This window comes from Theropithecus gelada, chromosome 1 (assembly GCF_003255815.1).
Source record: "Theropithecus gelada isolate Dixy chromosome 1, Tgel_1.0, whole genome shotgun sequence".
Lineage (NCBI taxonomy): Eukaryota > Metazoa > Chordata > Mammalia > Primates > Cercopithecidae > Theropithecus > Theropithecus gelada.
In genome coordinates, this window is record NC_037668.1 from 185733422 (window position 1) to 185761055 (window position 27634).

At 37.1% G+C, this 27634-nt stretch overlaps 1 protein-coding gene across 1 annotated transcript in view; it reads left to right on the forward strand.

The window, feature by feature from the left end:
- ACBD6 (acyl-CoA binding domain containing 6) overlaps positions 1–27634 on the forward strand; it is a 208926-nt gene that overhangs the window by 174032 nt on the left and 7260 nt on the right. Inside the window, exon 7 of the mRNA XM_025364516.1 lies at positions 10379–10409. Coding sequence (XP_025220301.1) covers positions 10379–10409 — 31 coding nt within the window. The remainder of the gene's footprint in view (positions 1–10378; positions 10410–27634) is intronic.

A 27634-nucleotide genomic window follows, 5' to 3' on the forward strand; every position in this document is an offset into this window, starting at 1 on the left:
GACTTTTCAGTGGAAATCTTAACAGGCTAGGAGAGAGTGGCATGACATATTTAAAGTGCTAAAGGAAAAACAAAAAAAAGTTTTACCCTAGGACAGCATATCTGTTGAAAATATCCTTCAAGCATGAAGGAGAAATAAAGACTGTCAGACAAACAAAAGCTGAGCAATTTTGTCAACACTACACCTGTCCGATAAGAAATGCTAAAGGGAATTATTCAATCAGAAGGAAAAGCATGTTAATGAGCAATAAGAAATTATATGAAGGTACAAAACTCACCGGTAATAGTAAACACACAGAATATTATAACACTGTAATTATGGTTTGTAAACTACTCTTAAGTAGAAAGGCTAGTTGATGAACCAATCAAAAGTAATAACTAGGATAACTTTTCAAAACATAGGACAATAAGACATAAGCAACAAAAAGTTTAAAAAGTCAAGGAATGAAGTGAAAGTGTTTTTATTTTTTTTATTTTTTGCCTATTTGTATATGCAATCAATGTTAAGTTGTCAGCTTAATAATAATGGGTTATAAGATATTATTTGCAAGCCTCATGGTAACCTCAAATAAAAAAAAACATAACATATGCAAAAATAAAAAACAATAAATTAAAATATACCAACAGAGAAAACTACCTTCACTAAAGGAAGACAGGAATCAATGAAAAAAGAAAGAGAAGACTAGAAATCAAATAACAGAATGGCAGGAGCAAGTCCCTACCTAATCAATAATGACATTAAATGTAAATGGACTAAAAACTCTCCTATCAAAAGGCATAGGGTAGCTGAGTGGATTAAAAAATCAAGACCCAATGATCTGTTGCCTATAAGAGACACCTATAAAGATACATACAGACTGAAAATAAAGGGATGCAAAGAGATATCCTATCCCAGTGGAAACAAAAGAAGGGCAGGAGCAGCTGTAGTTATATCAGACAAAATAGATTTCAAGACAAAAACTATAAGAAGAGACAAGGTCATTATATAATGATAAAGGGGTCAATTCAGTGAAAGGATATAATTATTATAAATATATATGCATCCAACACTGAAGCACCCAGATACATAAAAGAAATATTATTAGAGGTGAAGAGAAAGAGGGACCTCAGTACAATAGTAGCTGGAGACATCAACATACCACTTTCAGCATTGGACAGATCTTTCAGACAGAAAATCAAAGAAACATCAGACTTAGTCTATACTGTACAACAGTGAATTAATAGATACTTACAGAACATTTCATCAAATGGCTGTACAATACACATTCCTCTCTGCACATAAATCATTCTCAAGGATAGACCATATGTTAGGCCACAAAATAAGTCTTATTCAAAAACTGAAATAATATTAAGTATCTTCTCTGACCACAATCAAATGAAACTACAGATAAATAACAAGAAGAATTTTGGAAACTATACAGACACATGGAAATTAAACAGTATGCTCCTGAATGACCAGTGAGTCAATGAAGAAATTAAGAACACTGAAAAATTTCTTGAAACAAACAATGGTGAAAACATAATATACGAAAACCTATAAGACACAGTGAAAGCAGTACTAAGAGAGAAGTTTATAGCACCTACACCAAAAAAGAAGAAAAACTTCAAATAACCTAATAATGCATCCTAAAGAACCAGAAAAGCAAGAGTAAACAAACCCAAAATTAGTAGAAGAAAATAAATAATAAAGTAATAAATAAAATAATAAAAATCAGAGCAGAAATAAATAAATCAAATTGAAATGAAGGAAAGAATACAGTCATCAAAATGAAAACTTGGTGTTTCGAAAAGACAAATAAAACAAACTTTTAGCCAGACTTTAAAAAAAAAAAGAAAAAAAAAAAGAAGACCCAAATAAAATCAGAGATGAAAAGGTAAACATTACAGCCAATACCACTGAAATTCAAAGGATTATTAAGTGACTACTATGAGCAACTATGTGTCAATAAATTAGAAAATCTAGAGAAAATGGGGAAATTTGTAGATATATACAACCTACCAAGATTGAACCATGAAGAAATCCAAAACCTTAATAGACCAGTAACACATAACAAGATAGAAGCTGAAATAAAGTTTTCCAGTAAAGAAAATCCTAGGACCTCATGGCTTCACTGCTGAATTCTAGCAAACATTTTTAAAAAACTAATACCAGTCCTTCTCAAACTATTCCAAAAAAAATAGAGGAGGGAAGACTTCCAGACTCATTCTATAAGGCCAGTATTATGATGCTACCAAAACCAGAGAAAGATCAAAAAAAAGAAAACTACAGGCCAGTATCTCTTATGAATATTGATTCAGAAATCCTCAACAAAATAATAGCAAACTAAATTCAACAATATGTTAAAACGATCACTCATCATAACCAAGTTGGATTTATTACAGGTCTATCCTTGAGAATGATTTATGTGCAGAGAGGAATGTGTATTGTACAGCCATTTGATGAAATGTTCTGTAAATATCTATTAATTCACTGTTGTACAGTATAGACTAAGTCTGATGTTTCTTTGATTTTCTGTCTGAAAGATCTGTCCAATGCTGAAAGTGGTATGCAAGGATGGCTCAACATATGTGAATAAATCAGTGTCATACATTATATCATCAAAATGAAGGACAAAGACCATATGATCATTTCAATTGATGCTGAAAAAGTATTTGATAAAATTCAATATTCCTTCGTGATAAAAAATCCTTAAAAAACTAGATATAGAAGGAACATCTTACCTCAACGTAATAAAAGTCTTAAAAGACAGACCCCCAGCTAGTATCGTAGTGAATGAGGAAAAACAGCCTTTCCTGTAAGATGTCACACATGACAAGGATACCCATTTTCACCACTGTTATTCAACATGATACTGGAAGACCTAGCTAGAGTAATCAGACAAGAAAAAGAAATAAAGAGCATCCAAATTGGAAAAGAAGAAGTCAAATTATCTTTGTTTAATTTGTTGATCATAGATGATAGGATCTTATATTTTGGAAAACCTAAAGACTCCACCATAAAACAGTTAGAACTGATAAATTCAGTAAAGTTGCAGGATACAAATCAACATACAAAAATCAGTAGCATTTCTTTTCTTTTCTTTTCTTTTCTTTTTTTTTTTCCCCCCCCCGAGTTGGATTCATGCTCTGTTGCCCAGGCTGAAGTGCAGTGGCATGATCTCGGCTCACAAAAATCAGTAGCATTTCTATATGCCAACAGCAAACAGTCTGAAAAAGAAATTTTAAAAGTAATCCCATTTAGCCACAGATAAAATTAAATACCCAGGAATTAACCAAAGAAGTGAAAGATCTCTGCAATGAAAACTACAAAATATTGATGCAGGAAATTGAAGGGAACACACAGAAGTGGAAAGATATTCCATATTCATGGATTAGAAGAATCAATATTGTTAAAGTGTCCATACTACCCAAAGTAATCTATAAATTCAGTGCAATTCCTATTAAAATATTAATGACATTCCTCACAGAAATAGAAAAAACTATCCTAAAATTTATATGGAACCACAAAAGACCCAGAATAGCCAAAGCTATCCTGAGCAAAAAGAACAAAACTGGAAGGATCACATTATCTGACTTCAAATTATACAAAACTATAGTAACCAAAACTGCTTGGTATTGACATAAAAATAGACACATAGATGAATGGAACAGAATAGAGAACCCAGAAACAAATCTGTACACCTACAGTGAACCCTTTTTCAACAAAAGTACCAAAAACACACGTTGGGGAAAAGACAGTCTCTTTAATAAATGGTGCTGGGAAAACTGGATACCCATATGCAGAAGAATGAAACTAGACCCCTGTCTCTCACTGTGTACAAAAGTCAAACCAAAAGGATTAAAGATTTAGATCTGAGACCTCAAACTATGAAACTACTATACAAAAACATTGGGGAAACTCTCCAGGACTTTGTTCTGCATAAAAATTTCTTAATACCCCACAAACAGAGGCAACCAAAGCAAAAATGAACAAATGAGATCACATCAAGTTGAAAAGTTTCTGCACAGCAAAGGAAACAATCAGCGAAGTGAAAGACAACCCCCAGAATGGAAGAAAATATACAAAAGATTAATAACCAGAAGGAACAAACAAACAAAAAAAACTAATCTGGTTTTCTTTTCTTTTTTTATTTTTATTTTTTGAGACAGATTCTTGCTCTGTCACCCAGGCTGGAGTGCAGTGGCCTGATCTCAGCTCACTGCAGCCCCTACCTCCCGGATTCAAGCAATTCTACCACCTCAGCCTCCCAGGTAGCTGGGATTACAGGTGTGAGCCACTGCGCCTGACTGATTTTTTAAATATTTTTTAGTAGAGATGGGGTTTCATCATGTTGACCAGACTGCTCTTGAACTCCTGGTCTCAAGTGATCCACCTGCCTGAGCCTCCCAAAGTGCTAGAATTACAGGTGTGACCCACCACGCCTGTCCTAATAATCAGATTTTAAAACGGGCAAATGATTTGAATAGATCTTTTTCAAAAGAAGATATACAAATGGCAAACAAGTATATGAAAAGGTGGCCAACATCATTGATCATCAGAGTAATGCAAATCAAAACTACAATGATGTATCATCTTACCTCAGTGAAAATGGCTTGTATCCAAAAGGCAGGCAATAACAAATACTGGCGAGGATGTGGAAAAAAGGGACCCTTCATACACTGTTGTGGGAATGTAAATTAGTACAACCACTATGGAGAACAGTTTGGAGGTTTCTCAAACAACTAAAAATAGAGCTATCATATGATCCAGCAATCCCACTACTGGGTATATACCCCAAAGAAAGGAAATCAGTATGTTAAAGGGATATACATACACCCATATTTGTTGCAGCACCGTTCACGATAGCCAAGATTTGGAGGCAACCTAAGTGTCCATCAGCAAATGAATGGATAAAGAAAATGTGGTACTTACATACAATGGAGTACTATTCAGTCATTAAAAAGAATGAGATCTTATCATTTGCAACAACATAGATAGACCCTGGAGATCATTATGTTAAGTGAAATAAGCCAGGCACAGACAGATGAACTTTGCATGTTCTCATTTATTTGTAGGAGCTAAAAATTAAAATAGTTGAACTCATGGAGATAGACAGTGGGAGGATGGTGACCACTAGAGGCTGGGAAGGGTTGTGGGGGTGTGGGGAGAAGTGGGGATGGTTAATGGGTACGAAAAGTTGTTAGAATGACTGAGACCTAATATTTGATAGCACGACAGAGTGACTCTGGTCAATAATAATTTAATTGTACATTTTAAAATGAGTACAAACTAAAAGGACAATTGGATTGCTTATAACACAAAGGATAAATGCTTGAGGGGATGGATACCCCATATATCGTGATGTGATTATTACACATTGCATGCCTATATCAGCATCTCATGTACCCCACAAATATATATACCTACTGTGTACCCACAAAAATTAAAAATTTTTGAGTTTAAAGAAAAAACAGTGAGAAAAAATTAGTGTATTCATTCTCTCATTTCATGAACACTTACTGAGCACACAGTGTATGCAAGACACTGGATGAAAGACGTAGTACTTGCCTACAAGAAGTTTATAGTCTCAGTGGAAGAGATAGATAAGAACGGAACCTATGTGTTGTGCCACAGTAGTAGAAAAGAGGAGCACCTAACCCTACTTGAGAAGTCAGGGGAGGTTTCCTTAAGAAGGTGAACTGAGTCTTGAAGGTTGGGGGTTTTCATTTTCCTGCAAGATTCCAGACTAATAATAATCTCAAAATTCTCCCACCACAAAACACTCAGAAATGCAGAATAAAATATAATAAGCACCCCTTTGAATGCATAGACAAGCTTACAAAAAAAGCAACTCAACTCTCCAAGGGCCAAAATAAGCGTAGCTGAAAACAAAATAGGAAGCTTTAAAAATTTTTTTAAATAAAGCTTTAAAAATAAAGTTGTAAGTTTAAACCAACACTGGGCTGCTCTAAAAGGATTTGGCAGTCTCAATACCTCTGGGGTAGAGATCTCAAATAATACCAACCACCCTCAGAGTAGACTGAAAAATTCTACCGACTAACAGAGAATTGGCATAGAGAGTTTGTCTTAGCCTGTGCTCCAAGTCCGGAGTTAGGGATGGCAGTGAAGGTGGGTTTGCTCTTTTTAAATTTGCACTTCTTAAGTTTTCAAAAATCCCCAAGCTGAGAAATCAACTAAGTGATTTCAAGCTGATAATGTATCTGGGATGCTTGACAGAAACAAAAGCAAAATCATTCTGGAGCGACAGAACCTCAATCTAGGGAGCACAGCACAGATTTTTTTCAAAGATAAAACTCCACTTAAACTCTTAGTACAGAATCAAAAAGCATATAGGAAGCAATAAGTAGTTGTCAGCCAGCACAACAAACATCACTCTGCTTCCCCTCCCTGAACTCAGATAAAAGAAATAAATATAGGGACCATAAAATAAGTCAATTTAAAATGCTCAAATATATCAAAGAGGAATTTTTTAAACATGAGAAAAGAGCAAGATTTTATCTTTAAAATGTTGACGAACAGTTTCCAGGTAGAGCAAGGAGCATTCACAGCTATGGGAGTCCAGTAAATACTCCCTCTTTCTTTCTTTCTTTCTTTTCTTTCTTTCTTTCTTTCTTTCTTTCTTTCTTTCTTTCTTTCTTTCTTTCTTTCTTTCTTTCTTTCTTTCTTTCTTTCTTTCTTTCTCTTTCTTTCTCTCTTTCTCTCTTTCTCTCTCTCTCTCTCTCTTTCTCTCTTTCTCTTTCTTTCTCTCTTTCTCTCTCTCTGTCTCTCTCCCTCCCTCCCTCCCTCCCTCCTTCCTTCCTTCCTTCTTTCTTTCTGTCTGTCTCTCTCTCTCTCTTCTGTTCTCTTCTCTTCTCTTTTTTCTTTTCTTTTCTTTTCTTTTCTTTTCTTTTCTTTTCTTTCTTTCTTTCTTTTTGGAGATGGAGTCTCACTCTGTCACCCAGACTGGAGTGCAGTGGTGCTATCTCAGCTCATTGCAACCTCCACCTCCCAAGTTCAAGCAATTCTTCTGCCTCAGCCTCCCAAGTAACTGGGACTACAGGCGCATGCCACCACGCCCGGCTAATTTTTTGTATTTTAGTAGAGACTGGGTTTCACCATGTTGCCCAGTCTGGTCTGGAACTGCTGAGCTCAGGCAATCCGCCCACCTTGGCCTCCCAAAGTGCCAGGATTACAGGCGTGAGCCACCACTCCAGGCCTCAGATAAGTATTCTTACGGTAATTGGCAGTCACAAAATTGGGTAGAGAAGGTATTGGGAGAGAGATGAGCAGGGCGTCGTTCATAAAATGCCTTGCATTCTGGGTTAGTCAGGACTCTTGTTTACAAGTGACAGAAAGATCATATTTGTCTAGGGAGTATTTTGCTGTTATTGGCTTACCTAACCAAGAAAAAATATTGTTGAAATGACAAGAACCAGAGACCCTCATTCTCTCTCCATGTCTCACCACTACTTTTTTCTTTGTGAATACTTATTCCCTTCTACTACAGACTGATTTTCACCCAAAAATAGAGAACATTGCCACTTGTAGTTTTTGGCTCATACCCTTTTCTAATTGTCTTTCTTTTTTATTGTGGTAAAATATATGTGGAATTTACCATTTTAACCATTTTTACATGTACTGTTCAGTGGCATTAAGTACATTCACATTATTGTGCAGTTATCACTACTATTCATCTCCAGAACTTTTCCACCATCCCAAACTGAAACTCTGTACCCATTAGACAAGAACTCCCCATGCTTCCCTCCTCCCTGCCTCTGGTAGCCACTATTCTATTTCATGTTCCTGTGAATTTGACTGCTCTAGGTATCTCATATAAATGGAATCACACAATATTTGTCCTTCCGTGTCTAGCTTCTTTGACCACACTCTCTTTTAAAAAATTGACACATAATAATTGTACATATTTACAGAGTTGTACCCTTTACTTTTGATCAGAGAGGAAAGAACCTTCTGTGTGCACACACTTCTATCTTATAGCTCCATTTGGAAAAATTTTGAAAGAAAACTAATTGGCTTGGCTTGAGTAACTTGCATACTTTCAGACAAGGAAGATGACCAGTGCTGTGATTTGCCCATTTTGGGTTGCATGACCACCTTAGTATCTTCCCCAGTTCTCTGTGTAAACATACCTTCTTATAGGGTCCTCTGTCCTTTCTACCTAAAATAGCACCCCACATCAATCTAGTCTCTTACTCTGTTTTGATTGTTTTCCAGTGTACTCATCACTTCCTAGTGTTCAATGTATTTATTTGCTCATTGATTCCCTAGCCACTACAACATAAGATTTATAACATTAGAGACCTTCTCTGTCTCGTTCATCTCATTGTTTCCAGTGCCTAGAACAGTGACTGGAACATAATTGGAGCTCAGTAACTATTTTTAATTAATTAATTAGAAATTGAGGTAGAGATATAGATTTAGTATTCACTGGTAAATGTGATTAAAAGAAATTAATTATGCTTTCTTCCATCTGCATAGTGAAGATGAAGAATTAGAAATTGAAAGGAAATGAACTTTGAGTATATATGAACACAGTGATTAAACATGAAAGTTATGCACAAATAGTGAAAGAACTATGCTTTCTAAAGATATGTAATTGTGGAAAATACAGCCTTGCTTGATGGATGCCTAAGTAGAATCCTGAAATTGCAGTAGATTAAGCTCTTTCTGAAATTGCTTTCTAATGCAGGACATTCACATTTAAACTATAAATGTGAATGTATAAACTCATCAGGTGTTTGCATGTGTGTGTGTGCGTGCACGTACACACACACACTTTTATTAACATTGGAAACTGACAAATATAGATATGAGTCTTAAGCCATAATGGTCAGTACTGTTCTTTCGAAATTACCCTTAGCTTTCCCAATCAAGACCACATTCTCTGGAGCAGAACTTCACATTGTCAGGCTGCCCTGCATAAGAATCACTCAGATACTATTCATGATAGCTGCCTCAGCTCTCTTCTCCTACCTGTCCTTAATCTGAAGGGCAGGGCAAGTTAAAGGGGAGCAAGATAAAGGTTGTATCTAAAAAGACAAGAAAAAAAAGTAGGCAAAAATGATCTCCTGTGCTTTCTTTTTCATGCTGCTTTCCATCTTTTACTTTTCTTAGAGTTTATTATCTTTATGTTGCTTCCTGGACATCCCAAACTTAGCCATAGTTGCACCTTAGCCAAGTGTACCCTATGCCGACTTCCTGCCAGAATTACTTCTTTACATCTCCTCTCATCCATGTAATAAGCACCTTAACTCCAAATACAATCAGAACTTCATTCCACAGTAGGAAAACAAACCACATTGCCTCAAGGTTGTCCCCCTGCCATGACTTTTTTCTTACTACCTATCTGAACCATAAAATAAGTTCTCTATGGCAGCTTCTTGCTTTTCTTTCTAGGAGATTAACAGGGAGACCCATTACCAAAAAGTTCCAGAACCAACCTCCACCCCTACATTCAGCTGTTAGGAAGTGGGAAAAGCAGATATGGGTACCCAAGAATAGTTTGGTTGGCATAACATCACCCTTTCCAAGTTATTCAGATTAACAGTTTCACATTTATTCTTAATTACCAGGGGCATGATGGCCATGCATACTACAAAGTGCTTATGAAGTTAATTACTAAATTCTACTTTTCACTTGTGTACTTTGATTATTTGTTGCTCATGTAATGTGATTAGCTGCTCTCAATTTAAGAGGTGGCTTGCTAAAAAGTACTCAACTGCGCTACAATTATAGCATATATATATATATATAGTATATATAGTTTTCTTGGTTTTAAAGGAAAATAATTAACTGAAATGTTGGAATTTCCTAAGTATTTTATGGCAACTTTTGGCTTTCTTAACAACTTCTGGGACTTTGTATGCTTTGAAATCACATTACTTTATGATATTTGATCTGGTTAGGAAACCTAATGTTATTAGCCTGGAATTTGTGAGTCTTTGAAAAGAGATAAAAGGCTATCCACTGTAAATCACAGACTCGCTAGATAGATTTGGGGACAAGCTTAGAAAAAAAAAAAATCGTAATACTGGCCAAGATAAATGAGATATAGTGTCAATGTTTCTGCCATGAACTAGGTAACCAAACTACCTCAGTTTAAGAATTTCCCTTTGGATTATTACCTGCAGATATCTGGAGTAACTGGTTATCCTGTTACTCCATTGTAGCTGCTACAGTGCACAAGTTATCATTCTTTATTCTTCAGGATGGTGAGCTTGGTCAAAAGTGACTGTGAAGCTCAGATAACTGACTTCTTTTCGTAAGTCTGATAAACCTATGGAACTTTGGCTTATCGATAAATTTGCTACAGTTTATGTACTTTCATACTTTTGCAATTACTTAGACTTCTAAAATGTATTATTTGTTTCTTTTATAGGACAATGAAGGCCAAACAGCTCTACATTATGGTAAGAAGTTTCTAAATTATTATGTAATCATATTTGAACATCTTCTCTATTTGTTTATTTCAACTTTGTCCATTCTTATGTAGTGCTTAGATAAGTACCTGGCAGCTAGCAGAGATACAGTAACTTTTTGTTTGAAAAATGTATTAGGCCGCACGCAATGGCTCACACCTGTAGTCCCAGCACATTGGGAGGCTGAGGCAGGCGGATCACTTGAGGTCGGGAGTTCAAGACCAGCCTGGCCAACATGCTGAAACCCTGTCTCTACTAAAAATACAAAAATTAGCCAGGCCTGGTGGTAGGCGCCTGTAATCCCAGCTACTCAGGAGGCTGAGTTGGGAGAATCGCTTGAACCTGGGAGGGGGAGGTTACAGTGAGCTGAGATCGCACCACTGCACTCCAGCCTGGGTGACAGAGTAAGACTCCATCTCAAAAACACAACAAAACAAAAAAAAAGTATTAATAACTTAGTAAGTTGAAGATATATTAAAATTCTTATGGTCACATTTATAATAAATTGTTTCTATACTAGCAACAGAAATGGAGACCCCTCCAGCCCCACTTTGAAAATTCATTATTTCATTCTTAGTTCTATTCATGAGTGACAAGAAAGATGTTAATCATTGTCACTATAGAATCTAGCATTTCTCCTACAAGAAATATTTTCTTGATCTAATTGAAGAAAAAGAAATTTGATTTTTTAACTAATTTCTCCTACTAACTGATTAGCTTAAGTAATCTGTAAAATAGAAAAAAATCTGTAAGATGGAAATAATGTGGCTCTTAGAGAGCTGCTTGGTAAATTCAGTGAGATAAAAGATATTACAGTATTTTATAAAATGTAAAGTCCTAGTAAATATAATTTAAAGATTCTGCATAGAGTTGGGCGCAGTGGTACACATCTGTAGTCCCCGCTACTCAGGAAGCTGAGGCAGGAGGATCACTCAAATCCAGGAGTTTGAGGCCAGCCTGAGCAACACAGACCCCATCTCCAAAAAAAAAGATTCTATTTGGGTGTGAATATGGCTGAATGAAAGACAGCCATCAGTATTTAAACCAGATTATGGATCAACCTTTTGGGAGGGAATACACTTGTCAGTCTTGGCAGTCTTAGACTGCCAGTTCAGTAACAAGTGGCTCAGATGACCCTGGACACTTTTGTCTACTGCTTTGGACTTTAAATTTGCACTTAAGTGTTCAAAAATCCCAAGCTAAAAAGTCAACTAAGGTATTTCAAGCTGATAGTGTCTCTGAGACGCTTGACGGAAACAAAAGCAAAATCATTCTGGATGGATGATTCTGGAGAAACCTCGCTGTGCTATCTAGGAGTCTTAACCTATTGGACTAGCTATTATACTACCTATATATGTCAGCCTAATAATTGAGGTTGAAATGTCTGTCACCAACTACCAGCCTTAACTCACTTATGAGTTTATCTAGCATAACCTGGTTACCAAAACCAGGAGGAAAAAGAAAAATTGTGAGTCAATCTCACTTTTGAGCATAGATGCAAAAATCCTAAATAAAATATTAGCAAATGAAATTCATCAATATATTTTTAAAAGAAAGAAAGGTATGTGCTGACCAAGTTGAGTTCATCCCAGGAATTCAAGGATGACTTAACATTTAAAAAATCTGTTAATGTAACCTTCCACATCAGCAAATTAGGTAAAAAACCACATGATCAAATGAAATGCAGAAAAAAGCGTTTGAGGATGTTCAACACTCGTTTTAAGAGCGGTAGAGAAAAGTAGTTAAGACTGCTCATAAGTCAGACTTCTGGGTTCAAATTCTAGTTCTACCCCTGACCTTGGACAAAATACTTCACTTACCCTGTACCTCAGTTTACTCATGATGAAATGGGGATAGTAACCTCAGAGATTTGTTAGAATGAGTTAATCTGTGTAAAGTGCTTAGAACAATGTCTGACACCTGGCATATACTCAATAAATGTTAGTTAATTATTTTTATGATAAAAGCTCTTAAACTAGGGATAGAAGGAGACTTCTATGGCCTGATTTACTTATCAAAAACCCAGAGCAAACATTATTATTAAAGATGGGATGTGTGAAGCATTTTCTTTAAAATCCAAAACAAGAAAAAATGCATACCATAACTGTTTCTCTTCAATACTGTATTAGAATTGTAGATAACACAAAATGAAAAACAAAATAAATAAAAGGTACATGAGATGGATAAAACAAAATCATCATCATTCTCAAGCAATACAGTTAGCTACATAGAAATCCAAGAAACTCTACAAATTATAAAAACTATGCAATTTAGCAAGGATGCTGAATGCATTAGTTTTTTAAGTTCAGTCTTAAACATTAGTGTAAAAAGGTAAAAAATTTTTTAAACATTTTTCCAATATTATTTACAGTAGCAACAAAATCCTAGGACTCAACCTAACAAAAGGCATGTAAAACCATCATAGAAAAAAATACAATTTTTAAAAGACATTTTTAAAGGACCTAAGCAGAAGGAGAAATAATCCATGTTAATGAATGGGAAGACTTGATTTCATAAAGATCATTTCTGCCAAGTCAAACTACAAATAGAGAGAATCTTCATAAGAATTCCAGCAGATACTTTGTGGAGTTTAACAAACTTGCCCTAAAATTCAAATGGAAGATAAAGGAGCCAGGAATAGCTAAGGCAATTTGAAGAAAAGCAAGAAAGAAAGACTTGTTCTTCCAAATATCAAGATGTTATTTTACAGCTATGATAGTGAAGGCAGAGACTGACTTCCAACATGACAATGTGAGAAGCTGCACTGATAAGCTCCCTTGTCAAACTGGTAAAAATTATTTTTGGAACTATAGACATTTAATAGCTTCTGGAAATGGTACTAAGGACAAAAAGCAAATGAAGAGACATCTATTCAAGAAAATCTACAAAAATTTGGTAGGAAGGAAAACTTTGTGGTATTTGAACCAAGATCACTCCCTCCTTTCTCTCTTCCCAGCTCAGTGATGTGGAGACTCCACTCCACAATGCCAGGAACACAGAGCTCCCTCTCCTCCCAGCTCATAGTCAGAGGACTTTCTTCCTGGAAGAAGCAGGACAAACATTTTCCACCTTGCCTCCAGCTACCTTTTGCTAAGGCTGTCCTGGGCAAATATGATCCCAACTACTTGGGAGGCTGAGGCAGGAAAATCATTTGAATCCAGGAGTTGGAGGCTGCAGTGAGTTGTGATTATGGCACTGCACTCCAACCTGCTTGACAGAGTAAGACCCTATCTCAAAAAAAAAAAAAGTAAGAGTAAAAAAGAAAGAACTATGAATCGTGTGAGGTTGTATTTTGCTTACAAGCTAGCAAGTTGGCCTGACTGTTTTATGGTTGCTGGCAAAAGACACAAAACTTTTGAATTAGAGACAAAAGACTTTATTATCCATGGCACAGCAAGCAGCATAAGCTTCATGTTTTTGTCATTTCCTCTTGCCTCCAAAGTCCCACCAAAGCGACGCGGAGAGGTCCACATAGATACTGCATTCACCGTGTGTCATGGCTTAGGAATCGTGATCTTAGGGAACTCTAATCTTTTATAAGATTAGGGCTGCAAGCAAACCTTTGCTCAGGAGGAGGTATTATGTTTATTATTCTGGATGGTAAACAAACCTGCCCTCTGTTCTGGAAAGAAACACTATCTCTGTTGTCAAATCTGTTCATTACACAAACATCCTTGAAAGTTAGTCTAGAACAAAAGCTGTCTTATGTCTTCTGCACATCTTATGTACCTTTGTACCTTATGTACCTTTGTACATAAGACATGCAGAAATGCAAGAGACCCTTCAAGAATTGTCTCCCAACAATAATTAATTGGGGAATGCAGATTAAAACATTTAGATACAACTTCATACCGATCAGACTGGCAACATGTAAATGTCTACAAATATTAATGTTAGGCTATAAAACAACAAGAATTCTCATACAGTGCTGATAAGAGTGTCAACTGTTACATACAGCCATTTTGAAATCAGTTTGGTAAGATTTAGTAAAGTTGAAGGTACACATACTCTACAACCCAGTAATTCTAGTTCTAGACATATACCAGAGAAAAACTCCTGAACATGTGTATAATGAAACATGATTTAGAACCTTTATTGCAGCATATTTGTAGTAGTCAACAGCTTGTTTTATTAGCCTCTATTCCTCTGCATGCCATGCTTGCAATATTTGTTCATTGAAATTGCACATATATACATATATGCATATACAAATACATATTTTATGGTATCAAATGCCTTTGAAAGAACCATTAAAATGAGCATATAAAATAGTAAAATAATAAACTATTTAATCTGTAAGCTCCTGTCTATAAATATACCTGTAGTAGGGTTTGTTTGTTTGTGAGTCGGTGTCTCACTCTTGTCACCCAGGCTAGAGTGTAGTGGCGCAATCATGGCTCACTGCAGCCTTGAACTCCTGGGCTTGAGCTATCCTCCCACCTCAGCCTCCCAAGCAGCTGGGACTACAGGCATGCACCACCACACCTGGCTAAGTTATTTTATTTTTGTTGAGACAGGATCTAGCCCAGGCTAGTCTCAAACTCTTGGCCTCCACCAATTTTCCCATGTCAGCCTCCCAAAGCATATGTAGTAGTTACTGTTTTTTATAAATGAGGCAACCTAAAATTGAAGAGATTAACAAGCTTGCCTAAGGGAACTGGAAATTCAAACCTGTATGTCTGTGTTTACTAGGAAAAGACAAAAATTAATGCTTTCCCATACCTCCTTCCACAGCATTCACATCACTTACTCCTCAAACGTATTTATATAGTATTTCTGTGATAGGACTCCTTCTGTATTATCAAGAGCTGGCTGCTCTAAACCCTAATTTTCCACCCAGAAGAAATTTGTCTCAGCCATCCCCACAGCTATGATTGCAATCTGGGATAACCAGGCTTAAGTCAAATAACCGGAGAGTCAAAAAAGAGGGAAAATAAACTCTTCACAGTGGTTGTGAGGTCTTTAGCACAAAATTCAAGGCTACTCATTTTTCCTGATGCCTTGCTTCGAGAGGCCAGCCTTCTTTTACTCCAAAATATTTGCCCTACAGTCTAGAGTTCACTGCTCTGTTTATAAAGACAACCACTGCCAATGCACCCACATGCCCTGCTGAATCAGCTCTTATTTCCATCCCCTTCTTCCTTCTTTCGTTCCCTCATTCAGATGTTTTTCACTGCCTTCTCTGTGACATGTGCTGTGTTTTCCTTTCATTTCTCCCTTTCAGAAACTGTAGCAACAGCTAAACCAGATTGAATGTGCCCTTGAGAATTTAGATGAGTCACTCTGTCGTCCCTAGTTAACCATTAGGAGTGAATGCCTTTATGGATGTAGGAATGTGTCCATTTAAGTTTGATGTATTTAAAATGCATTTATAGATAGCAACAGGGTAGGGATTTTTCAAAAGGCATTTCTGACTGGGTTCAAATAAGCTCCATTTTCTTTATGTACTGGTACAGAAAAATCTCATAACATATATTGTTGAACAAAAAGATTAAGGTTTAGCACAGTGTATATAGTGTGCTGCCATGAATATATCTATACATACTTGCTAGTAAATATATATCTCTGGGAGGATACATAAAAAGCTAATAATGTTAATTGCCTTGGGGAAGAGGAGCTGTGGGGCTAGAATACAAGAATAAGATGAAAACCTTTTTCTGTAAACCCTTTTATAACTTCTGCATTGGACCTATATGCATATATCATGTGTTCAAAAATTAAATTATTTTAAATTTAAGTGTCATAGGTTCTATTAGTACTATGAATATGATACACCTTCTTAATTATATTTCATTCATTCAACAAATATTTGAATGCCTACTATTTGCTGGATAAAATACATCATTCTTTTTAAGATAAGAGATGTCCCCAGATTCCTTTACTTCCCACCCAATAAAGAACCCAGTATCTATAGCGGTAAATGGGTGAGCAAACACCATATCTGGGAGAACTCTGGGCTTGGATTTCAATGCCAGTGCAACCTGGAAATGAGGCCTCTTGAACTAGAAGTAATCAGGACTCAAAACTGAGATCCTGCACATGAGCCAGGACCTTCAAAAGGCTATATATATATCCTTGGTTTAAAAGAGGAGGCAAAGGGGTAGAGATTAGAACAAGTTGACCTATTGGTAAAAAAGAAGACAGAGAAGCTTCTCTGCTTCAGACTAGCATTTGGGTGGAAACAAAAGCCCTATAAGTTTGGGGTTCACATTTATATTCTGATTATTTCAGGAATCCTCAAGTCAAGAAATTAACATAAGTGTACCAGGCTGATGAATGCTAAACTTCTCTTGAGAAACACATCTTCAACCTATACAGTACAAAGTTCCTCCAGAATGAAGCCCCACTGATAATAAGTTCACAATCCAAAATTACAAAATACACTTGAGTGAATGTCAGCAGACACAGTAAACTATAGTAATAGACTTTGAGGAACTTCAGTAAAAGTTGGATAAAAATGATCAGACTAAGTCTGTATAAAATGAAGGAATCAAAAACACAAGAACAAGACATTCCAAAAAAGAACAGGCAGATTTGAAAGAGAACCAAATAGAACTATGTAATAAAAAAAAAAAAAAAAATTTACAATGGATAGGTTAAAGTGAAGAATTGACACAAGTTAAAAAAAAATTGGTGAAAACATTTGTCTAAAGAAATTGCCAAAAAGGCAGCACAGAAAGGTAAAGAAATTATAAATGTAAAGAGACATTAAGAGTGGAACAAGAAAGTTCAGCATTTATTTATCTTAATTAGTTTTTTGAGACAGAGTCTAGCTCTGTCACCCAGGCTGGAGTGCAGTGGTGTGATCTCGACTCACTGCCCCCTTCGCCTCTCGGGTTCAAGTGATTCTCCTGCCTCACCCTCCAGAGTAGCTGGGACTACAGGCATGCGCCAGCCACCACACCCAGCTAGTTTTTGTGTTTTTAGTAGAGACAGGGTTTCACCATGTTGAACAGGCTGGTCTCAAACTCCTGGCCTCAAGTGATCAGCCTGCCTTGACCTCCCAAAGTGCTGACATTGCAGGCATGAGCCACTGTACCTAGCCTAATTTTTTTATTTTTAATTTTTGTGGGTGCATAGTAGATACATATTTATGGAGTACATGAGATACTTTGATACAGGGATCCCATGTGTAATAATCACATCATGATAAATGGGGTATCTATTCCCTCAAGCATTTATCGTTTGTGTTACAAACAATCTTTTAGTTATTTTGAAGCATACAATTAAATTATTACTGACTATAGTCATCCTGTTGTGCTGTCAAATACTGGGTCTTTTTCTTTGTAAAAATTTTTTTTATACCCATTAACCATCCCCATTTCCACCCCCATGTCCCTACAACCCTTCCCAGCCTCTCGTAACCATCCCACCACTCTCTATCTACGTAGCTTCCATTTTTATTTTTAGCCCCCACAAATAAGTGAGAATATGTGAAGTTTGCCCTTCTGTTCCTGGCTTATTTCACTTAACATAATGACCTTCAGTTCATCCATGTTGTTGCAGATGACAGAATCTCACTCTTTTTTATGGCTGAATAGTCCTCCATTGTGCATATGTATCACATTTTCTTTATCCATTCATCTGTTGATGGACACTTAGGTTGCTTCCAAATCTTGGCTATTGTGAATAGTGCTGCAACAAACGTGGCAGTGCAGATATCTCTTTGATATGCTGATTTCCTTTTTTAGGGTATATACCCAGGATTGGGATTGCTGGATCGTATAGTAGCTCTATTTTCAGTTTTTTGAGGAAGCTCCAAACTGTTCTCCATAGTGATTGTACTAATGTACATTCCCACCAATAGTGTACAAGGGCTCCCTTTTCTCCACATCCTCACCAGCATTTATTATTGCTTGTCTTTTGGATAACAGCCAAGTTCAGTATTTTTAATAGGAGTTCCAGAAGGAGAGATTGGGAAAAATTAATATTTGACGATATATTTACTAATAATTCCTAGAATTGATTTAAACATTGGGATCTTCAGATTCAGGAATTATGAGCTCTGGTTAGTAATAATCTGTGATATTCATTTGGTGGAATACTGTACAGCAATGAGAATGAGCTGCATCTACATGCAATAACATAAATGAATCTTACGCATGCTATTGAGCTGAGATGCCAGACACAAAACAGTACATACAGTATGGTTTCCATTTATATAAAGGTCACAAATGGGAAAAACTTATCTCTAGCATTAGTAAAGGGGATAATGATTACCTTGGATGAAGTAAGCAGGTAACAGGCAACTAGAAGGGGTTAACAGGGCACGGGTGCTTCTGAAAGTCTAATAATGATCGGATTGTTGATATGTGCTAGTCACATGGATAAATTTCCTTTAAAAAATTTATATACAGTTGATCCTTGAACAACATAGGTGTGAACTGTGTGGGTCCACTTATATGCAGCGTTTTTTTTTTTTAATAAATATATTGGAAAATATTTCAGAGATTTGCGACAACTTGAAAAAAACTCAATTTTGCGTCCTAGAAATATCAAAAAAATTAAGGAAAAGTTACTTACATGATGAATGCATAAAATATATGTAGATACTAGTCTGTTTCATTTACCATCATAAAATATACACAAACATATTATGAAAAGTTAAAATTTATCAAAACTTATACACATAAACACAGACCATTCATGGCACCATTCAAATTTGAGACAAATGTAAACGAATCTAAAGATGCAATATTAAATCATAACTGCATAAAATTAACTGTAGTACATACTGTTCTACTGTAATAATTTTGTGTACACCTCCTGTTGCTATTACAGTGAGCTCAAGTGTTGCCAGTCTGTGCTTAAAGTGCCAGGTGATGCTGGTCATCTCTACGTGAGCAGTTTGTCTCTCCAGTAAATTGTGTATCACAGTAAAAAAGTGATCTCGCAGTTCTTGTGTATTTTTGTGTGTTAGTACACTACGATAAACCTTGAATAACACAAGGAGGCCCATACAAAATGCCACTAGTGATGTTGAAAGTGCTCCCGAGAAGAGAAGTATGACATTACAAGAAAAAGTTAAGTTGCTTGATATGTACCATAACTTGAGTTCTGCCACCGCAGTTGCCACCATTTCAGACAGATGATTCATCTTGGAAACAGGCAACATAAACATACAGCATCAATAAATACAGTACAGGTACTATACATGTATTTTATGATTTTCCTAATAACATTTTCTTTTCTATGGCTTACCATATTGTTAAGAAGACATATAACATACAAAATATGTGTTAACTGACAGTTTCTGTTACTGATAAGGCTTCTAGTCAGCTATAGAATATTAGTAGTTACGTTTTTGGAGAGTCAGCAGTTATATGTGGCTTTTCTAATTCATGTGGAGTAGGCACGCCTAACCCCATGTTGTTCAAGGCTCAACTGTATATGATTTTGGTACTCTTCTGTGTACATTTTATACTCTTTAAAAAGTATACAGACACCAAGAAAGTCTAAACCTAGGCAGATGTACAGTAGCGATGTTATTGTTTCTGTGTAAAATCTCATTTAGCCTTTTCTACAAATGTTTGAGCTAGGTACTACCTTCTCCCATTTTTAGATGAAAAACTACAGTTCAGAGATGTTACCTTGACATGGTAATCCAAAGTGTAGGTAGCAGAGCCAAGACACTTGTACAGGTCTTCTGATTCTACATCCAGACCTCTTTTCACAGTTCCATAAATAATTACAGTCCTGCTGTCTTTTTAAGGAAGACATTATTTTGTGGAAGATAATCTTTTATACAAATGAAATTTTAAAAAATCTTTTCTTATTAGTTACCTTGGTCAGTGATTCAAGGCTAATTTTCAAGACTGTACTTGGGAGTAAATGTATATCAATATTTCTGTCTATCTGTGTGCTTTTATCTTTTTATTTCTGTTCACTAAGAGTTTATACATTAATAAAAATCATCCCTGATTCGGAAATCTTGCCTAAAATTGATCTAGAACTTCTATTTCTCTCACGTTATTTTAATCATCATGGAAAGAACAAAACAAATGACATATATGTTAAAATCAAGATAATCAAATACTAAATATCCCTAAAAGTTCTGGCATTACAAATATATAAAATTAAAATATTCTGACAATTCAGGAATGTTTAATAAAAATTACTATTTTAAGTTTAATTCATAATCACTTATAGGAGTGGGTTATTTTTAATTTATAATTTTTCACTAGGTCACTGGATTCTTGCAAGTTTTTAAGGTAGTCAAAACAGTCTTGCATGTAATAATAATCATCATCATTTATTAAGCACCTATTATATGCCAGAGAATCTGCTGGGCATATTTGTTATTCATTTAATCACTTAATATTATGTAACGCTTTTTATTTAGTGGGCAGTCAGTTACTATTTGTTGATTTTATTTTATTTAAGGACTCTTAACCTACTCTTGGAACTTTCATAAAACTATAAGTATCGTTAAATCCAGAGAGTGCAGACAGTGTTGGGGATGTCTTTGGGGACTTAGCTATTATTTTTTATGAATTATGGTTGGGCTTGACAGCTGTCCTTGTGTTGACAGCTCTTCTGATTATAGCAGTTGTCAAACTCCATCCTTAAGCAGGTTGTAAATCCTGGCTTCTTCCGATTAAAACTGGGTCAGAGCCAATCGCAGGTTAACTAGAGGCCAGTATTCTACTACTATACGTCCTTACTAGTTCATTCTAAATGGGCTTTGTGTGGCAGCATACTAAAACCCTTATATGCCTATATTTTACTTGAGTTTTTTTGAATCTTCAGATATTGGTCCTCCTGTTATTTTGTGATTAAACATGGTCCTTGCTGAAGAGTATATTGGTATAAGTGTGGTCTTCCTTATAAATGGCCTGTTAGCCTTCCCCTCTTCCTCCATTGGGAATACTAATATCATTGCATCTGTGTCTCCCAGGGGAAATCAAGGCTTTTCCTTGCACGTACAGTCATGTGATTTCAGAGTGGGCAGGCTTTGTATCCTCATGAGCCCTTGGTCTTCCACGCAAAGCACCATCTGTTCTGTTACCTCCACACTGTTACAGGGCAGTGGGAGGAGGCATTAGAGTGAAAATAAATAAAATAAAAAAAGAAAGAAATTCATCATCAAAACCCTGAGGATTAATGGAGTCAGAAGGCTCACTGCTCTGAATGGAAATTCATCTTCACCTGTGCCCGTGTCAGGGCTGCCTCTATGGCACTTGACAAATAGAGGTTCCCAGGGTACCATAAATTCAGCAACTGTTCTAATCCCTATAGACTTGCTCAAGCTTTTCCAAGATGGGCTTATGACTGTTTTTGTATTTCCCAGCACATTGTGGGCACCAGTATATCCCCTCATTAATTTGGTAAAATGTTAGCACCCTTTCCTCCTCAATTCTCTCTCATGTTCTTTGCCTTTGTCTGTTTTGAAAGGGTGGGCAGAGTACACATTTCTGAAAGGCGACTCTACGTTGTGACTTGTGTTTCACTGAAGATGCCAAAGGCAGAGAAATCAATTAACTAATGAATTTTGAGCAAATAGTAAGTGCCCAGCATTACGCTAGATGAAGAAGATAATACAAAAAGAAGCCTATACTCATATACTCAAGTAGTTCAGCATTCCATTGCAGGGTACAAAGCATAGTTTTTCAATAGCTATTTTTTGGGCAACTATATGTGCAAGTAGGCTCTGTGCTAACATAAACATAATGGATGCATCTCAACAGTGAATCTCCAAGAGATACTGCAAGTGGCCTACTCATATCAGGATAAGATGTACTTGTGTGGTTTAAAGGACTCCTGTCCTTTAAGTTACTCAGTCTCAATCTTTTTTATCTATAAGTTGTTTATGCTGTCATGTAAGTCTGTCTTTGCATAACTCCCAGGCATTTGTTAATAGAACTCCTTTCATATGAATGCCATATTTCTGGCTCTGAATTACTGTTTTGAACCTTAAATTCCAAATTTATAGCTCACATCATAGTTAGACCTGAGCTAAAATTTCATTCACATCTGTCAAGTTAGGGAATTATTATTAGCCTCGGGTAGCATTTTCATAGCTGGTTGAGTTCCCTAGATGTGGAACTTAATTTCTTAAACTCCATACCTAAGATATGGGTTGGTGCCCATAGATTATATCATACCTCACCACTGGAATGGTCACATCATCATACAGCATAAATGTAATTAATGTCCCTTTGTCTGAGATGGCCATCTTTTGTGTCTTCAGCCATAGCACACATCTACTTAGCCCTGATCTTCTTGTGTAACTGTTGGGTTAGAATTGAGCCAAGCATGATCTGACAGATCATGATAGTTATTATTGTGTATTATAGATTTATACAATGGGAAGTTTATTCCTGTGATACTGCTAAAGGTCCTATTTTAAAACCTACGTGTTTCTTACAGTAAGTTGAGACTAATAACTGCAGTGTAAAGGTCAAATCATTATTGTTCAAAATATAAATGTCTTGTAGCTAGTTCTATCCAGGATAAATAGCCTTTTTTCACAGCTATTTGATATAAGGCAGTGTGTCTTCAACTTTGTTGTATTTTATAGGAGATTGTCTTTCATTTTAATCCAATTTGGTATACAGTGATTCATGATAAAACCCTTTAGAAATTTAAAATTAAAATGTTCGCTAAAATTATCTTTGGGCCAGGCACAGTGGCTCATCCCTGTTATCCCAGCACTTCGGGAGGCCAAGGCAAGTGGGTCACCTGAGGTCCGGAGTTTGAGACCAGCCTGGCCAACATGGTGAAACCCCATCTCTACCAAAAGAATTCAAAAACAATTAACTGGGCTTGGTGGTGGACGCCTATAATCCCAGCTACTCAGGAGGCTGAAGCAGGAGAATCACTCGAACCCAGGAGGCAGAGGTTGCAGTGAGCCAAGATCGTGCCATTGCAGTCCAGCCTGGGCGACAAGAGACTCTGTCTCAAAAAATGATAATAATAAAATTATTTTGGGAGGCAATTTTAAATTCTCAAAAAGATACTATAATCCTAAACACTCTCTTGAATCCTCGGCCTTGGTAAAGATCATACCATCTCTTCCTCCCTGTCTGTGGCATCCCTCAAGATGCAGAATAGCTCTTGAGTCTCAGGAGCTACCCAAAACTATGATCTCAGCCAATCAGCAGTGCCCCTGGGGTTGGAATAGGCAATTCTTGCCTCCCTCTGCATTTTCTCCTGTTCTCCATTCATCAAATATTAATATCTATACCTTGGTAGCCTTCTAAGAAACCCCACAACACTGAAGGCAGAGATAGGGTTCATAAATGGTCTGATTTTAGCTCAGAAAAAAATCTACCCTCTACTTTGGTTCACTTAGAGGCACCTCTGAGCTTATGTGGTTATGGATTAGAGTTTGGTGTCTAAGCTTATCAGGATAAGTAACGTAAAGGATCACAAAATCTATCCCAAGTACCTGTCACAACCGGGTTTTGGCTGTCGGCTCTGTGCACACTTCACAGCACATAACCATGAAACTCTGAGCTGGAAGCACCCACTCAAAAGATGGTCAAGGGAACCAGAGAAACTGCTTTATCTTTACCTAAGTACCGTTTGAGAGCAAAAGAAGAAATATCACTGCTAAATCATTTAAAACAAACCCCTGGGGAGTTCTGCTTCCACTATTAAGATGTAGTAAACTGCAAGAGAACTTCATTCTCACCCTAACAAAAGAAAAAGATAGTCTACAAAATCATAACTTTTTGTGAACACATCAGACAGCAGAGGTTTCATGGCAGCCAAATAAACTGAATTCAAAGAGTGACAAGCCCCTATAAGACACACAAACTGTTTCTTCTTTGAAGAAGAGGCAGCCACCATCAAAATAGGTAGGAAGAAAACAGCTAAGATTAGCAAATTGTTAAAGTGAGCTAGCATGACATTTCAGAGTAACTGGGAGCCTGAGACCCAAAAGGAGTCCTCAGTTGCATTCTTTTTCACTAACTGAGTGCTCATGAGACAAATTTCTTTAGAAGAGAGAAAACCTCCAGTGGCACACAGGCATGAAACATTTCCACTTCCCTGTATCCTTCTTTTTAAATTAATTAAATTTTTGACACATAAACCTTGTATATGTTTCAAAACATGATGTTTTAAAATATGTATACATTGTGAAATGGCTGAATCGAGGTGATTAATAGATGCATTGCCTGACATACTTACCATTTTTTGTGGTGAGAACACTTAAAATTACTCTCAACAATTTTCAAGAATACAGTAAATTATTATCAACTATAGCCACCATGTTGTACAATGCTAAACTCTTATTTCATTCAAAGCCAAATCCTTAAGCCATAGAGGAGGAGCTGAAAGCCTTTCTGGCCTCCCCTGCTGCTGCTTCTGGGCTCAAGTAGATATCTACTGCTTTTGAAGTTAGAGTAAAAGCAAAATCTGCCTTCAGGGAGGGACAGGAAAGCCCTGAACTTAGGACTCTGCAGTGATATAAAGCAGAGATTCCCCCACCACTGAAGGCAGGGCAGGAAAGTCTGTCCCACCCAAGACACCCACCACTACCAACACCACATACACACACACCGCAGAGTTTGGCTGACATTTGGGGGAGGGGTGTGTAGAAACAATGAGAAATCACCATCCCTGAGGTCCTGCCTAAGACTGAGACCAGCCCAAAAGGACAAAGAACTCCATCTTACTCCTGCCATGAGCCGAGCCCTGAGTAATAAGCAAAAGTAGTCCATTGATGGAGGAGGGACAAGAATGTAGAGAGAGAGAGACTTCCTCTGTGGTACGGACATGCAGAGACTGCTGAAAGCTAAGGGTGGAGCAACAACATTGGTGGGGGGAACCCTAGCACCCTAGCCCCACACTAAGCATAAGGTAGCAGCATCCTATCACTGGAGGAGTTTGAAGGCAATGATGCACTGAACTTATCTGTCACAACAGCAAACCCAAACCCAGTTCAGCTGCTGACATTCATCTCTGTACACCTTCATCAGAGCTCTTGGGTGAATAGGTGCATTATCAATGAGCAGTAATATTTTGAAAGGAATCTGTTTTCCTGAGTAGTAGGTCTCAACAGTGGGCTTAAAATATTTAGTAAACCATGTTGTAAACAGATATGCCATCATCCAGGCCTTGTTGTTGCATTTATAGAGTATAGGCAGAGTAGATTTAGCATAATTCTTAATGGCCCTAGGATTTTTGGAATGGTTTATGAGCATTGTCTTCAACCTAAAGTAATCAGTTGCATTAGCCCCTAACAAGAGAGTTCACCTGTTCTTTTATTTATTTATTTATTTATTTATTTATTTATTTATTTATTTATTTATTTTGTGATGGAGTCTCGCTCTGTTGCCCAGGCTGGAGTGCAGTGGCGCGATCTCAGCTCACTGCAACCTCCCAGGTTCAAGCTGTTCTCCTGCCTCAGCCTCCCAAGTAGCTGGGACTACAGGTTCTTGCCACCATGTCCAGCTAATTTTTTGCATTTTTAGTAGAGATGGAGTTTCACGGTGTTAGCCAGGATAGTCTCAATCTCCTGACCTTGTGATCCACCCACCTCAGCCTCCCAAAGTGCTGGGATTACAGGCATAAGCCACTGCGCCTGGCCAAGAGTTCACCTGTTCTTTGAAGACAGGCATTGTTTTCTCCTTTCTAGTTATGAAAATCCTAGATGGCATCTTTTTCCAATATGAGGCTGGTTCACCTACATTGCAGATCTGTTGGCTGGACACAGTGGCTCATGCCTGTAATCCCAGCACTTTGGGAGGCCCAGGTGTGCGGATCACTTGAGGTCAGGATTTTGAGACCAGCCTGGCCAACATGGTGAAACCCCTTCTCTACCACAAATACAAAAATTAGCCAGTCATGGTGGCACATGGCCTGTAATCCCAGCTACTCGGGAGGCTGAGGTACAAGAATCGCTTGAGCCCAGGAGGCAGAGGTTGCAATGAGCCAAGATTGCGCCACTGCACTCCAGCCTGGGCAACAGAGTGAAACTCTGTCTAATAAAAAAGAAAAGAAAATCTGTTGTGTAGTATAGCCATCCTTATCAATTATCTTTATCTTAGATCTTCTGGATAACTTGCTGCCACTTCTGCATCAGCACTTACTGCTTTACCTTGCACTTTTATTTTATGGGGACAACTTTCCTTTAGCCTCATGAGTCAGCCTCTGCCAACTCCTAACTTTTCTTCTGCAGTTTCTTAATCTCTTTCAGTCTTCATTGAATTAAAGAGCTGGAGCCTTGCTGTGGATTAGACTTTGGCTTCAGGGGATGTTGTGGCTGGTTTGATCTTCTACCCAGACCACTCAGACTTTTTCTAAATCAGCAATAAGGCTGTTTTGCTTTCCTATCATTTGTGTGTTCGCTGGAATAGTGCTTTAATTTTCTTCAAGAACTTTCACTTGGCATTCACAAGTTGGCTGACTGGCACAAAAGCCTAGCCCATGTTGGTTTTTGACATGCCTTCATCACTAAGCTTAATCATTTCTAGCTTTTGATTGAAAATGAGAGATGTGTGACTGTTCCTTTTACTTGAACACTTGGAGTTCATTGTAGGGTTATTAATTGGCTTAATTTCAATAATATTGTGTCTCAGGGAATAGGGAGACCCAAGGAGAGGGATAGATGGGGGATTGGCTACTCCATGGTACAGTCAGAACACATACAACATTGGTCGATGAAGTTCATATGATATGAGTGCAGTTCATGGCACCCCAAAACAATTACAATAGTAACATCAAAGATCATTTATCATAGATCCTCACAACAGAAATAATAATGAAAAGTTTGAAATTTTGTGAGAATCCCCACAGTGTGACACAGAGACACAAAATGAACAAATGCTGTTGGGAAAATGGCACCGATAGACTTGCTTAATATAATGTTGCCACAAATCTTTAATTTGAAAAAAAAAAGGCAGTTATCTGTGATGCACAGTAAAATGAAGCACAATAAAATAAGTTATGCCTATATAAAATATTTTGAACTGAATGAAAATGAAAACACTCCTGTCAAAATTTGTGGGATGGATGCACAGGAGGCTGAGGCAGGAGAATCGCTTAAACCAGGGAGGCAGAGGTTGCAGCGAGCCAAGATTGCACCACTGCACTCCAGCCTGGGCAACGGAGCAAGACTCCACCTCAAAAAAAAAAAAAAAAAAAAGTGGGATGCAGTTAAACCAGTGCTTTAAAGGAAATTAAATACTATTATTAGAAAAGAAGAATTCGTATCAGTGATCCAAGCTTCTACCTCAAATAAAGAAGGGCAAATTAAGGCCAAAGTA